Here is a 16131-nt window from a genome sequence, read left to right on the forward strand (position 1 = left end):
GAATGATCCTCTCATTCTGTTTAAAGGATTTTGCTCTCCTTCACCCATTTTGTTTCCTTTCCCCCTCCTTGTCACTGCCGCTAGCTGAAAAAAATTCCCACTGTAAGACAGCATCAGCCTAGACTTGCACACACAATTCCATCATCCTCTCTGGAAAGTTGCATACATTGTTAGAAAACATTGCCAAACATCTTTTGATATCACAGTGCAGCAGTTCAGCAGAGAAGACACAGGGCTAAGTCAAGGAATGCACAGCAGGTGTAGGCATTGTAGGTGTGTGTCACCTTGCAGAGATCCTCTTTCTTTCATGCCCTTTGGTCTGAGAGATTGGCAGTGAACTGAGTGAAATGTTAGCTGTAGCTGAGAAATCGCATCCAACTGAGCTCTGTCCACCATTGTGTTGTTGTTGTTTTTTATGTTTACTTGTGCTAACAGATGCAAATACTCCAAAGAAGTGTCGGGCATTGTTCGGGCTTGACCGACAGACTTTATGGTGCAAACCGTGCAGGTATATAACCCATTAGGCCTTTGGGGAAATAAATGAATTTTGTCATCTTAGTGTTACATGTGTGGTTTATTTTTAACCCTTTCCTCTTCCTGCTCTCTTCCTTGCTTCTGTGAGATCAGATTGCTAATAAATTTTGATCTTCAACATTCTTTGCTGATTCAATACAAATTGAATTTTCTTCCTTGAACAATAATTTCTCTTTTGATAGCTGAACTGGATTGGTTACGCACATGTGCACATCTGTGGAGAAGTAACTTACTTTTTTTTTTATCCAAGCAAGAAACTTCAGTATTTCTTTTGTTAAATAAACATTTACCTAAGGATCTCTGTGAATGTCTAGAGTTTCCAAAGGATATTAAAAGGCTTTATCATTTGCAACATGATATACTCAGACCTGAACAAAGAAGATGCAAATTGGGATTTTACAACTCATAATGTTGAATCATTCAAAAGATGAATGGCTTTTTACTAGTGGAACGATTTTATATCTTCTCCTTCTCCAATGCTCTGCTCTTCTTTTGGCATGTCATTTATGCAATAAAGAGAGGGCACAACTATGGGAAAGAAATTCATCACTCGATCTGATGTTCATCTTATTACTAAAATGTATCGTTGGCACATACAGAAGTCACCCAGAAGAAATATTTATACTAGTGCATTTGTTAATTCAAGTTGAGAATTAAAAGCACCCAAAGTAACAATTGAAACAACCTTCTGCAGGTTTAAGCTCCCTTGGTAAATTCTGTAGGCACGTGGTGAAGGGAAGCAAGCTATCTTTCTTTCTGCATTTTTCCCCTAATATGGTTAAATTTGTTATTTCTCTGTTCTGATCCAAGCAGTCTTTGAATATGGACTATTATGATGGTAGGTATCTGAATCTGACACACACTCTTTTCTGTATGTAGTGCTTCCCTCTTCATCTTCCCCTCTGATTCACACCCTTATCATATGCTTCATTCCTTTTTTTAGAAAGTAGAACAGTTATTCATGTTATATGCATGCCAGTTCTATTAGTTTTGTGATGCTGAACTATACACATGGATTGAAAATGATACATCTAATTAATAGATAAAGTTCATGCATAGTCCTGGGGAGAGGGGTTTGAATTTCACCTATATCTTGTAATTTTCCATGCATGCTTAAGAACTATGATTTGTGTGAGAGAAGCAATAATAATGGCAAATGCTGCTATCAAGTCAGATATTAAATGCCTAAATTTTACAGCTAAAACTTATGTGATCAAAGGTATCTAATCTTATATTAATTAAACATGCTATATTGAGTAATGTTCCAAATTTGTACTCAGTAAGGCCATATGATTTGAGCTGGGAAAGGCCAACAGTGTTGATTTCATCCATTTGGCTATAGCTACAAAAGCAGCAGGGAGAAAAGATTCACTTATCTCAGTAATAGAATATGTATGCTAATAAAGATTTTGGCATAGGCATTTCCATTAGACATTACATCTGTTCATTGCCATATTTACTCTATCCTGGCTTGCAAAAAGGGATAATAGAATATAGTTTCTGATCCAGTGCACGGCCTTTAAAAAAACCCTTTGTGTGAGCCATATCTTGAGAGACAAGCGAAAAGGGATGGCATTGATTATCAGATGTAATTTCCAGCTTACTGTCATTACTCTAAATTACAGTAGCATCTTTCATTAATCATGTATTGTAACTGGAATTTCCAATTTTAAAATTTCTTGTTATTGATGTAGAATGCTTTTAGTATACTATCCTTGAGTTGTGCACATTAAAAAGGACATGCTTCTTTTAATAGAACATAATTTCAGCTGGATGAAAAATCATTGTTCAGACTAGGATCTGGAAGCTATAATGTGTGTAAATTAAGTCTTCTAGATTTTTTTTAAAAATGCAATAAATAATAGTAGATTACAGGCCTGAAACACCATGCGGCTTTATGAATACACTGCAAGTTCATTAATAGACTAGATCTCAAACAGTCAAATAATAGTGTTATTTTTGAAAAATCGGGTTCAGGTTAGTAATAAGCAAGACCAAGCAGCAACTCTCATGCCACTATTTATAGAAAACTTAGACATCTACTTTATTGATTTTTTGCACTCAGAAGGAATAGTGGTCTATTTTTCATATTCCCATTTGGCTACAACATTGAAATTAAAGGTTTGTTTGAATTTTATTTTTAATACCACTTCTACTGTAAATAAGCAACTAATTATAGAATAATTACTAAGTACCCTCAGTTTTCATTTGGTTTAGGTTTCCTATGCTGGATGAAATACCATTTATTGTACATTGAACACTTTGTTCAAAGATATAGAGATTGCTTAATTGAACTTGATTTTAAATTAAATATTTTATCCACACTCCAGTAATTCAGAAATAAAAAAGGAATAGCTACATTATCTATCTGGTGGTATGTATTCAATGAAACATCCTAAGCATATTTGTGTGTTTTTAAATGAATAAATATATGAAGAAAATACTGAACAAAAAAATAAATGCATTCTGAATAATTAAATACTGAGGTAGCCTGATTGGAATATCCAGTGGCCAAACTTCTTTTTTTCTTCATAGTAATGATTCAAATAGAATCAACTAGAAAATAAGCAAATACCTATCTTATAATTTGAATGATCATAGCACAGGGGTTTCTTAAAGAGCAATCTGCATACAGTCTAAGCTTACCATTTGTTCTGGAAATGTTTATGGTTAGAGAAAGTATAAATATGCTTCAGAGAAATAAAATAATAAAGAGAAAAAACATCATCTTACGTTAAAGAATGGCAACATCTAGAATCACTTTCAAAATTCAAGACACATTAATCCAATTGTAAGTGTATAGCTAATGTATTTCATTGGGGTGTGCAACACTAATTGCACATGTCCTAAGGCACATTAGTACCTGCTGTCTTTCAGTATGTAGAGATAGGTTTGCTCTAATTATACTAGATAAGAGACTGGTTTTAATTTGAAGTGATTTTTAGAAACAATTGGCAGCAACCAAAGAATACTGCAGTAAAGTTTCTGAATTACACTATTGGCTTAGTATGTTTTGGTTAAGTATTGCAATAGATTTAAATTAAACAAGGAAAAGTTGGGTGGTAGAGAGTAAAGAAAACTAAATTTTGAGCACTGAACCCAGTCCTACTATACGTGAAATGTTCAATGTAGAAATATGTCATTGTCATCTCAGGACAAGAACATGTCTACTCTTGTTAAAACTTTTCCTATTCCTACTGATCCTTATCCTGATCTTTGGCAATCAGGACTGCAAAGAGAGGCATATGTAAGATTGATGATGGAAGGAAAGGGACTATATTTTCAAACATACTCATTTACCCATAAACATGTATACAACTGTGCTTTGTGCTGCATGGCCTGCCAGAATATTCTATCAATAGCATGAAAAATTATCCACATGGTCCCTATTAAATTTACTTGCAGGGACTTCTGTACTACTTGGCGAACTGCTTTGTTCAGGCAGGACTTTGCATGTCAAATGCTAAATGTCTTCATAGAATGAATTCTTCAAATATGAATAGCACCATGTTAGCATAATATTACACATTTCCCGTGGGTTGGTAAAAACAACAACCCCAAAATGCTGCTTTAAACACTTGTTCAGTATCATTGACTCCTTTCTGCCTGTAGGGACTAATTAAAGAGTAAGGCGTAAAGGACATGATATCAGAACACTGAACTACATTAATTTCAGCCTAATATAATTGTGTTTATTGTATAGGAGATGTTTAGTAAGGTTCTGTTTAGAGCCCACCAAATTGCTCTTTCCTGCCTTTTTCTTGCCTTAATACAGCATGATTTGCTATTGCCTGCCATCTCAACTTTTTATGTTATTTTCTGATCTTTGTTACAGTTTTAATGGTTTCATTCTTAAATTTTACATGCATGGTACTCTTAGTTTCTAGCATGTATCAGTACATTAGTGTGATTAAAATTGTCCATTCCCATAACAATTGAATGTGCGTGGGGCAGAAAATCTAACCATTGAGAGAAAAATGTTTAGTCTTCTACTTTCCAAACATATGTATATGAAAGCTATATGGAGCAAATGTTGTGAGATTCCAAGATTTATTTCTTTAATGTTTTTCAAGATGGACTGTTAGCTTCTTTATACTGAATGGTTGGTCCATCTTCTTCAGTATTGTCTACACCAATGGTTGTGGTTTTAGATGGGAGGGAGTGTAAAGAAATGAACCTGGGTCTTCAAAATAAAAACAAACCTCCAAATTGCATATCGTTTGTGATCAAAGCTGCATCGGCAAAGGGCTGCACCCAAACAAACATCACTGCAATGAAAGGAAAGCTGTGAAATGAAGAGCAGCAACAATAAACTGCATATTCCAATAAACTGCATATTCATACTAATAAATTTCTAGTAACAGGAACCTGTATTCTATGCAGGGTGTTTTTTTTCCTCAGAATACTACTTAACTGCAACCTAGGGTAGTATCCACGGCTATAGAAGTTTTATTCTTTTTATTCTTTTTACACTTTTTGAAAATATTAGCTAATACTCTCATCATGACAGTTATTTTCAGTTGGTTAGTTTATTATACCCTCACTAATACTTTTAGCAAAGAAAAACCAGTATTTCCTAAGGCTGGTTTATATTTGGTTTACAAGCTACATCCATTGTTGGTGTCCTATTTGGTGTCCTATTTTTGTTCTCCCTATAGACATACCATCTGAATATGATGCTGCATTGTGCATTGGATAGGTGTCATCTTTATAGAAGTTTGATAAGTGGGGCATGGACTATGGCTTGACATAATAGGGCTGATTTATTCTTTTAAGATGATAATGCTTAATGTGTGCACTGCACCAACCTTTTAGACTTTCTTCAAGTTGCCAAAATGAATTCAAATGACATTCCTATAAGTCAAAGTAGAAACTAAATCTTCCCACCCAATCCTTACAAAAAAAAAAGAAAAAATATACAATAAACCCTGCAGGTAATACAACCAGTTATTCTTGTTAACTTGGATGATACTTCTGTTAATCTTTCTTTTTCTTTATTCCCCACTTTTATTTTTTCCTGTTACTTTCTCTTTTTCTTTTTTGTCTCTTGACACTATTTTTCCACTCAATATGGTGTGGTTCTAAACAGAAACATTCAGAAGTGCTACGTCTTCACCTACTTTTGATTCATGAGAGGCAGGACTCAATGAAAGGAGATTCCTGAGTTAATCTAACAGAATGATATTTATTTCATTTGTACCTTGATTGCCCACCAAAGGTTAGCCTTGTGACAATTAAAAATTATAGAAGTAATTTTTTTAGTGAAATTTAAAATATCGATTTGGTATCAGACAGAATCTGTAACACGGTAGTTTAATGAAGTGAGAATATACAAAGTACAGAATTAAACAATAAAATGCATTCATTTAAGGCAAAAACAACTTGAAACTTTTTGTTAAAATAGGCTAAAGAGCAAATTGCTCTAGATAGTAGAGTCAGGCTTCTGAAATAATGATTGTCCACTAGTAACTAGTACTATGTTGGTAACCCCATTGGTTGTAATTAAGGAATCCAGCATCATTTGTTGGTCTTTTTTTTTAAAAAAAAAATCTTACTATGATTACAATTCAATAGCATATTTTCTTGTACTTACAGGAGATATTTTTTTCCTGTTTCTAGGAGAAAAAAAAAGTGCGTTCGCTACATACAAGGTGAAGGCAGCTGCGTCAGCCCACCCTCTTCAGATGGAAGCCTACTAGATTCTCCTCCATCTTCTCCTAACATGGTAGCCTCCCCCACAAGAGACTCAAAACCACAGACTGAACAGACCCAGCCTCTTTCGCTTACATTGAAACCTGATCCATTGGCACACCTTTCAATGATGCCACCTCAGCCATCCTCCATAATCCTGACTGAAAGCTCAACTGGCAAATCCAATGGTCTGCCTGCTAGTAATTGTCAGAACGGGGCACTGGACCATCAGTCAGCCACTCTGCAGCAATCAGCACCTTCGTTAGCTCAACCATCGACATCCTCTTTGCATTCCCATAATTCTTTGGCTGGGACGCAACCTCAGCCCCTGTCACTTGTAACTAAGTCTTTAGAATAGCTTTAGCTTCTGAGTGTTCCTTTTGTTTTCATTTTTGTGTCAGGATTTTTTCCCCTCTCATTTGTATTTTTGTTTTTAAAAAATGGTGCCATATGGCTGGCTACATTAGTTAATGTCAATCAAGTTCATTGGTCAATATTTGACCCATTGTTATTTCATTTCTTTTTCTTTTTAAATATGTAGATGGAAAAGAAAGCCTCATGATTCTGCCAAAATTTTTATCAACAGCTGTTTAAAGTCTTTGTAGCGTTTAAAATATTATATATATATATACATATAAATATATATATACATAACTGTTATGTAGTTCCAATAGTTTAATTTCAAAGAACTGATTTTAAAAATGAAAAAAGAAGCAATTTTGAAGCAGCCTTTGTTGAAGGCGTTGGTTCTTTATTATTTGTATTAAATACGAGCTTGCGAACCAATCATTTTACATCTGGTTTTTAAAAAATTTTTAAAGGCACAATGAATGCAGTGCCACTAATTTTTTCTCATTTTTTTTCTTTGTGCGATACAACTTTTCTTGTGATGTTACTTGTTATTGTTTAAATGTACAGAAACAAAGGTTAAAATGTGTTAATATGCATTGTTCCATGGTGTTGTCCTTTTTGGGGGAGGGAATGCTACTCAATTAAAAAGTATCACAACGCTATTGGACCAGTAGTATTTATTGCTTTAGAAATTGCTTGTTACCTGTATGTTGTCCATTTTTTAAATGTTTTCCTTTCCCCCCCTTTCAGATGTTTTGTAAAGTTTTTTTTCTTTTAGTGTACACACCATATATATAAAACAACTCATTTGTACAAGGTTTTTAAGTTTATGTATAAATGTTATATATATTTTTGTTTATTTGCTTTTGTTTTATTTACTTTAATTCTTTATTTTGTTTTCTGTCACACAGTTGCCACCAAATGGACATTTGCAGATGGATCAATAGTATGTATGTGTGTATATAAAGCTTATAAATTAAGCTTTAAAGCCATTACATGAAATAAGACTTGAAAATTTAGCACAGAACTTTTTTGTGATGCTGTTGGAAATGCAGCAGTGTCTCCTTTTGAAATACAAATAAATTTCCCTGCCAGTTGTAGGCTGTGAGCAAAACTTTATGTGCCAAAATTCTCAGTGATTTTTGTCTTTCCACAACAACTTTTTTACAGTTTTTTTTCTTCATCCTGTTTTGCTGTGATGTTACATAGGTAGATATGTACGTAGTTTTTAATGTCACCTATTACAGATGTGTTTGGTAGCAGATTGTCCAGAAAGCATTTAAAAATGAAGAGGTATAAACCCTAAAGGGCCAAATTCTGTATATTAGACTGTTCATAAAAGGAAAAAAATCAGACTGCTACTTCTATGTACACTTAACTACATACAAGGTAGGTAGCAAAGTTTTAAAAAAAATCCTAGGCATGTTGATGTTGCAAAAAAAAATTTTTTTTAAAGATAAAATGCTGTATAAAGCTGAAAAAAAATGTTCATCTGTTCATCCAGTGCCATTGTAGTTGACATGAAGCTATTGTAAAACTGTCTCCAGTTTTCTTCTCTGGTTTATTAAAGATGCTAACTATGACATATTTTTTTGGCGGGGGGAGGGATCCTTTGAATGTTTTCTAACAGTTGTGATGTTACTGTTCCGTTTTATTGCTCTTATTCCAATTTTTCATTTTAATGGTTTGGAAGCCATTTTTGTAATGAATAAATGTCCATGCTGTACAGTATCTGTAGCATGCAGTTCTGGATTAATAAAAGCAACTTAGTATGTGCAGATGAAAAGTTTCAGCTCATTTACCATAGGCTTCCTTTAATCCTTGGTCTACACTACAGTCAAAAAGTCTTTCAACAATGTACTTTTTGCCTCCATCTTATATAACAGCTACGTAATCTGTGTGTTTATAGGTTGCAGAATAAATTGTCAACAACTATGGGCCGGCGTAGAAAACTTTCTATTCAGAACAATATGTGATAGACTCAGGAAGAATAAGAGACAGGACAGGTAATTATTGCTAGGAATTGCCCAAATGCACAGTATGTACCCAAATTTGAACCTCATGATCTAATTATTTTTAGACAATCCTTGGGACAGTTGCATTTCCTCCCCCCCCCCCAAAAAAATTATAGGGCTTCCTTTAAAAGAGCTAAGAAATTCTGGTAGTTTCAATAAGCAATTAAAAGAAGAAGCATCTCAGTGCTTCTGCTTTCCATAATTTCTTGCAGTAAGCAAAAGATGATAGTTTTCCTCGTTCCACATTATTTATTTGTTAGATTTGTATTCCACCTTTTCTCCAGGAGCCCAAGGTGCTTAGCTGGAGATTTCCCTCTATTATGGGAAGAATACAGACTTCAGTTATAGAATATATAGCCCTTCTTTCCTTGCCTAATCCTGTGACTGGAGCCAACTGTAAAAGTCCCATGTCAAATACTAGAAGGAGGAAGAATTTCTCTTTTTACATTAAATCCTTGTGCTTGTCTCAAGGTCTTCATTCTGGATTTTCAATAAGCACAAACAAATTGCTTCCTGTATTGGAGAACAGATGCAACATCTGCATTTGACTGCAATGATAAAATGCATCTGTAACTCATAAAACGTTGAAATGACTTACTGCCAAAGTCTTGCGTTCGCTTATTTGTTAAATTCAGCTTTAGGCATTTCTGATTTAATGGCTCATGGTAAAATCTGTGAGGCTAATCAGTTCTAAGAGGTTTGCACATTTTGTAGAAGACACTTATTCCATCGATGTATACATCCTAGTATTTGGCAGCAAGTTTTCTTTTTGTTTTCAGTATTATTATTTCTTCTCTACTGCATTATTTTCTCACAAGAGAAATTCATCGTACTTTTTAGGAAGTGATGGAAAAGAATGCCACTACGAAGAAAAAGTGTCTCTGGAACATTTGTTTTAGAATTTATGCCCAAAAGTGTACAAGGAGAATTTGTAATATAGTAAGGGGGAGCTTTGCTTTTGGAAGTTTTTTACAATGTAATCATAGGCTAAGTTTAATGGAGATATCTTCACACAGAAATGAATAGAGTTAACATTTACAACGTATACATATTTTGTATATATACATTTACAAATTGTAGATTATGGGCAATAATACCATGAACAGAGGCATAGTTTTGTGGCATCCTTACACTTGCATTTATGCAGGTTGTTCTCAAGTTACAATCATTAGTTTAACAACCAAAGTTACGACAGCACTGAAAAAAGTAACTTATGACTTACACTTCACAGAGTGTCCACAATCACATGATCAGTCTCAGGTTGTTTGTCGCCCAGGTTGTATTTACGGTGGTTGCACTATCCCACAGACATATGGCTGACATTTACAACCTTTCCCAGAGGGCTTCCGACGAGCAAAGTCAAAGGAAGAAGCCAGATTCACATAACATAACAATCAACCAGATTCACTTAACAACCATACAATTTGCTTAATGACTGTGGCAAAAAAAAAGTAATACAATCGGGTGCATCTCATTGATGATGTCACTTAGCAATGGAACTTCTATCCCAGTTGTTGTAAACTGATGATTACCTGTTTTGGAGATCATAATAGTCTAGAAGATATAATGGATAAAACAAAAATAATATTGTTATATTTTGTTTTTCCCTATGAGATATGAAAATACTTAAACCAGAAGGGATTACAACCTGTGTTTCTTTTTGTAGTGTCCTATATAGAAGCCACAGATAAGATATACAGGTAATACCTTAAAAAATACTATGAAATTTAAAGTAGTCACAAAAAAGTGATATTAAATAATCTAGCATAATTTGGAGGTAGTATTAGGCACACCATTTTATTTTTATTCAATTTGAGCTATTTTAATTTGCATTACCTATAACTGAGATAAGAAACCATGTTGTGATTTGGGAAAAAGTCTCTAATTACATTATCCAAGCAACTTTGGTTGTGTAGTGATATAGTGATAATACCAGGGTGAAATCTCAATACATCTATTTGCCTTCTCACTTAATGGTAAAAAAAAACACCATACCTACAAAACTGGTGACTTAACATTGTATTTCAACAGGATGATCTTTCAGGACATCAAACTGACATTAAAATAAGGTGGGATAGCCATTTCCCAGTTGTTTCTTACCCATTTTTGTCCTATTTAATTATTTTAAAAGTATATTTGCACCCATGACTAGTAATCCACCATAAATCCTGAAGAAAAGATGGACCATAATGCTTAAAATACTTCTAAAAACCAAAACAGTTTTTCTTGGAAATCTTGCGTATATTTAACATAAGCATCCAGGCAGGTGAAACTAAAACCGTGCATAATGGTGCAAAGCTCAATAACATCTTCTTTAGAATGTGATTATAACTGCTTAAATATATCTGCTACTAGAATGAAAGAAAGCATTAAAAGATCTACAGTTGCAAGGAAAAGTATGTGAACCCTTTGGGATTACGTGGAGATTTGCATGAATTGGCCATAAAATGCGCTCTAAACGTCATGTAAGTCACAACAATAGAAAAACACAGTCTGCTTAAAATAATACTACACAAACATTAGCTGTTGTCATGTTTTAATTGAACATAAGATGGAAACATTCACAGTGCAGGGTGGAAAAAGTATGTGAACCTTTGGATTTAATAACTAGTTGACCCTCCTTTGGCAGCAATAACCTTAACCAAACGTTTCCTGTAGTTGCAGATCAGACCTGCACAACGATCTGGAGTAATTTTGGACCACTCCTCTTCACAAATCTGTTTCAGTGTAGCAATATTCTTGGGATGTCTGGTGTGAATCGCTCTCTTAAAGTCATGCCACAGCATTTCAATCGGGTTGAGGTCAGGACTCTGACTGGGCCACTCCAGAAGGCGTATTCTGTTCTGTTGAAGCCATTGTTTTGCTGAATTACTTGTATGCTTTGGGTCATTGTCCTGTTACATCACCCATCCTCTGCAAAACTTCAGTTGGCGGACAGATGGTCATACGTTTTCCTGCAAAATGTCTTGATAAACTCTGGAATTCATTTTCCCATCAATGACAACAATCTGTCCAGGCCCTGAGGCAGCAAAGCAGCCCCAAACCATGATGCTCCCTCCGCCATGTTTTACAGTGGGGATGAGGTTTTGATGTTGGTGTGCTGTGCCTTTTTTTCTCCACACATAGTGTTGTGTGTTTTTCCCAAACAACTCAATTTTGGTTTCATCTGTCCACAGTATATTTTGCCAGTAGTGCTGTGGAACATCCAGGTACTCTTTTGCAAACTTCAAACGTGCTGCAATAATTTTTTTGGACAGCAATGGCTTCCTCCGTGGTGTCCTCCCATGTACTCCATTGTAGATGTGTCAAGAAAAATGTTAACATGTGCCAGAGACTTCTGTAGGTCTTTAGCTGACACTCTAGGATTCTTCTTTACCTCATTAAGCATTATGCGCTGTGCTCTTGCAGTCATTTTTACAGGACGACCACGCCTAGGGAGAGTAGCAACAGTGCTAAACTTTCTCCATTTGTAGACAGTCTGTCTTACCGTGGACACATGAACATCAAGGCTTTTGGAGATACTTTTGTAACCCTTTCCAGCTTCATGCAAGTCAACAATTCTTGATCGTAGGTCTTCTGAGAGCTCTTTTCTGCGAGGCATGGTTCACATCAGACAGTGCTTCCTGAGATCAGTAAACCCAAAACAGGTGTGTGTTTTTAAAGGGCAGGACAGCTGTCAGCAACACATCCAATATCACACTGATTGGAGTCAAGGTTGGCTCACTCCTGGCTCCAATTGGCTCTTGGAGAAATCATTAGGCTAGGGGTTCACATACTTTTTCCACCCTGCACTGTGAATGTTTACATGTTATGTTCAATTAAAACATGACAACAGCTAATGTTTGTGTAGTATTATTTTAAGCAGACTGTGTTTTTCTATTGTTGTGACTTACATGACGTTTAGAGCGCATTTTATGGCCAATTCATGCAAAACTCCACGTAATCCCAAAGGGTTCACATACTTTTTCTTGCAACTGTACATTGGTGAAGTTCTGGTCGTGGCAGCTCTTAAAAGGACGAGAGAACTACTAAGAAATATATGCACCCATTTCAGTATGGTTTATTTAGATTATTAATTCAATATAGTTATCATCTTCCAGTATCAGAGACTGCTACTATACTAATTTGCTGTTAATGGATTCTTTCTAGACCTCTCTGACCATTAAGGTCAGGTAATGAAAGGGAATAGCTTACCTATATGGGATTTATTTTAGGAATGGGATATTTTAAATAAGTTCAGTATGATAGAATTACACTGATTTACTTCAACATCTTCATCAATGATTTGGATGAGGGCATAGATGGGGAACTCATCAAATTTGCAGACGACACCAAGCTGGCAGGAATAGCCAATACTCCAGAAGATAGGCTTAAGCTACAGGAGGATCTGGACAGACTCGAACACTTGGCACTATCTAACAAAATGAAATTCAATTGTGAAAAAAGTAAGGTTCTACATTTAGGCAGGAAAAATCAAATGCACAGGTATAGTATAGGTGGTACCTTGCTCAATAGTAGCAACTGTGAGAGAGATCTCAGAGTCCTAGTGGACAATCACTTAAATATGAGCCAGCAGTGTGCTGCAGCTAACAAAAAAGCCAACACAGTGCTAGGTTGCATTAACAGAGGGATAGAATCAAGATCAAGTGAAGTACTAATACCACTTTACAATGCCTTAGTAAGGCCACACCTGGAATACTGCATCCAGTTTTGGTCACCACGATGTAAAAAAGATGTCAAGACTCTAGAAAGAGTACAGAGAAGAGCAACAAAGATGATTGGGGGACTGGAGGCTGAAATGTATAGGGAACGGTTGCTGGAATTGGGTATGTGTAGTTTAATGAAGAGAAGGGTGAGGGGTGACATGATAGCAGTGTTCCAATATCTCAGGGGCTGCCACAAAGAAGAGGGAGTCAAGCTATTCTCCAAAGCACCTGAAAGCAGGACAAGAAGCAATGGATGGAAACTAGTCAAGGAGAGAAGCAACCTAGAACTAAGGAGAAACTTCCTGACAGAACAATTAACCAGTGGAACAACCTGCCTCCAGAAGTAGTGAATGCTCCAACACTGGAAGTTTTTAAGAATAGTCTGGCCAGCCACTTGTCTGAAATGGTATAGGATTTCCTGCCTGAGCAGGGGGTTGGACTAGATGACCTCCAAGGTCCCTTCTAACTTCTTCTTCTTTTTCTTTTTCTTCTTCTTCTTCTTCTTCTTCTTCTTCTTCTTCTTCTTCTTCTTCTTCTTCTTCTTCTTCTTCTTCTTCATTATCATCATCATCATCATCATCATCATCATCATTATTATTATTATTATTATTATTATTATTATTATTATTATTATTTATCTAAAATATTTGCTCTACTTTCAAAATATTGTTTTACCCATATATGTTGCATTTGTGCATATTTAATTAACTAGAACTTCTTTAACAATCTCAATATCAGCATGTGCTTACCTATTGTAAAATATTTTAATGTTCTTTAACCTATTTGATATAATGGACTCTGAAAGTGGGCTATAGATCTGACAATATGTTAAAGACAACAAATTAGTTTTCAATATAATTTTTATTTTACTTTTTCATTAATTGTTAATCACGGAGAAAAAAATATACAGTTCTACAATTCAGCTTTCCTACATTTTTGTTTAGCTAAGAATGGTGACACCTAGCTACTAGCTGGATTTGGAAAATCTTTGCAGAGCCAAGCCTGATTAGTAGTTTTAGAGAAATGTCTACTACTAAGAAATAACAAAGGTAAGTCCTCCCCAAAAGCACTGAAAAACAGCCATAGCCAGAATGTTCAGTATTGGTGCTTTTTGTCCAAAAAAGAAAAAAAAAAGGAAATTATATTTCTATATATGTAGTCACAGAGATCAAATCAAATCATTTTCTTCAAATCAAGAAAATCTTTTTCTCAAGAGGTGGGAGGCAAATTTGGTCAAACCTGCCTGGATTCAGAAGCTAAGGAAGGATACATCCTTGGCTAGGACTTCATGGGAGACTATAGAACATCCTTAGATTGTATGTTAGAGTTGAAAAACTGCCTAGAAGAAGTTAATGCCAAATAACATCTCTATTGCGGCCAAGCCAAGTTCATGGTTATATCTATCTATGAAATAACCAGGGTCCAGATCATGGTTGTTTTCATTTTTTATGAATGTACATGGCCTATGTTGAATGGTACCATATGAGCCTTGATATAAGCAATAGGTATGGGGGGTTTTTTATACGTCTGGGAGAAATAGAGGGGGGAAAGAAAGAAGATTAAATGTGCTGATAGGCCCTGAGGATGTCCTTTTCCCACCTCTGACATCATTTAAATGTGCAACCCCTTAACAGAATATATTGGTTTCTTTGATCTAGGCAGCTGTGTGAATCATGGGAAGACACTCTGGGCAAGTCTTAAAATGATAAAATGTCTTCCAAGTAAGTTTCAATTGACTGTTGACTGATTTTTGGCAGGTAATGAAACCAATGGGGCTGAGTGTTCACCTTTAGCACAGGAAATGTGTTTTTGTGTCTATGCTCCTTTACATTGTCCGTTATGTCATATTAGGTTGGTGAAAAACACTGTCCAAAACAACATCTCATAGCACATCAGTTGGAAGGGAACAAAAGGTTCCTTTAGAGTCCCCATAGCACCCCTTGATTCCTAAAGGTCTTTTACTAACACCTCCTTTCTGGCATTCACTCTTCTCATTCTCAAGTGCTTTTATCCCAGCGAAAGAAAAGAGAGTCTAAGGAACAGAATGAAGTGTAGGACTAAAAATTAAAATTCAGAAGAGGCAAGGCTTTCCAACATTTTGAGACTGGAATCAACTGGAAAGAGGAGAGCAACCCTTATAACAAGTTTATGTGGGAAAGAAAATCATAATCCTACTCAAGGACGTGACAATATTATAGCTGTTTGACATCAGACACCCACCCCTTAAAGTCTTCATCCCCACCATATTTGAGAAGTCTAACCTCAGTTACCAAATTGTTGTCCATACCTGTAAGGCATATTGGAAAGCAATCTGTAAGTTCTTGCTACAATTATTATGTTGACACAGGATATTACTGTAGTCTTACAAAGGTTTACAATATATCATACAATGACATTAAACATTTGTGTTTATGTATAATGTTTATGGGACGCGGTGGCTCAGTGGGTTAGGACGCTGAACTTGTCGATTGGAAGGTCGGCAGTTTAGTGGGTCGAATCCCGAGTGCCGGGTAGCAGAGTGAGCACCTGTTACTCGTCCCAGCTTCTGCCCACCTAGCAGTTCGAAAGCACGTCAAAATGCAAGTAGAAAAATAGGGACCACTACGGTGGGAAGGTAACAGCGTTCCGTGCTAGTCATGCCGGCCACATGACCACGGAGACGTCCTCGGACAAGCGCTGGCTCTTCGGCTATGAAACGGAGATGAGCACCGGCCCCTAGAGTCGGAAACGACTAGCACGCATGTGCGGGGGAACCTTTACCTTTACCTTTATAATGTTTATGTTCACATAAAGAAAGGGGAAAATTCTATTTCTAAAAAGTCCAAAAAGCAAAA

General features: G+C 35.8%; 1 protein-coding gene across 18 annotated transcripts in view; it reads left to right on the forward strand.

Annotated features, from left to right (window-relative positions):
* Positions 1 to 8352, forward strand: part of TCF7L2 (transcription factor 7 like 2) — a 221202-nt gene extending 212850 nt beyond the window's left edge. For 10 of the 18 annotated variants that reach the window (XM_083363780.1, XM_083363796.1, XM_083363790.1 and 7 more), the window contains one exon: positions 6154 to 8352. In XM_083363780.1, the coding sequence (XP_083219906.1) occupies positions 6154 to 6583 (430 nt within the window). In that variant the 3' untranslated portion in view covers positions 6584 to 8352. Of the gene's footprint in view, positions 1 to 435; positions 509 to 6153 lie in introns of all 18 variants that reach the window. The other 8 variants (XM_083363786.1, XM_083363787.1, XM_083363788.1 and 5 more) reach the window with 4 other exon arrangements.
* Positions 8353 to 16131: the final 7779 nt, after the last annotated feature.

Source organism: Vipera ursinii, assembly GCF_947247035.1.
Source record: "Vipera ursinii genome assembly, chromosome: 5".
Classification (NCBI taxonomy): domain Eukaryota; kingdom Metazoa; phylum Chordata; class Lepidosauria; order Squamata; family Viperidae; genus Vipera; species Vipera ursinii.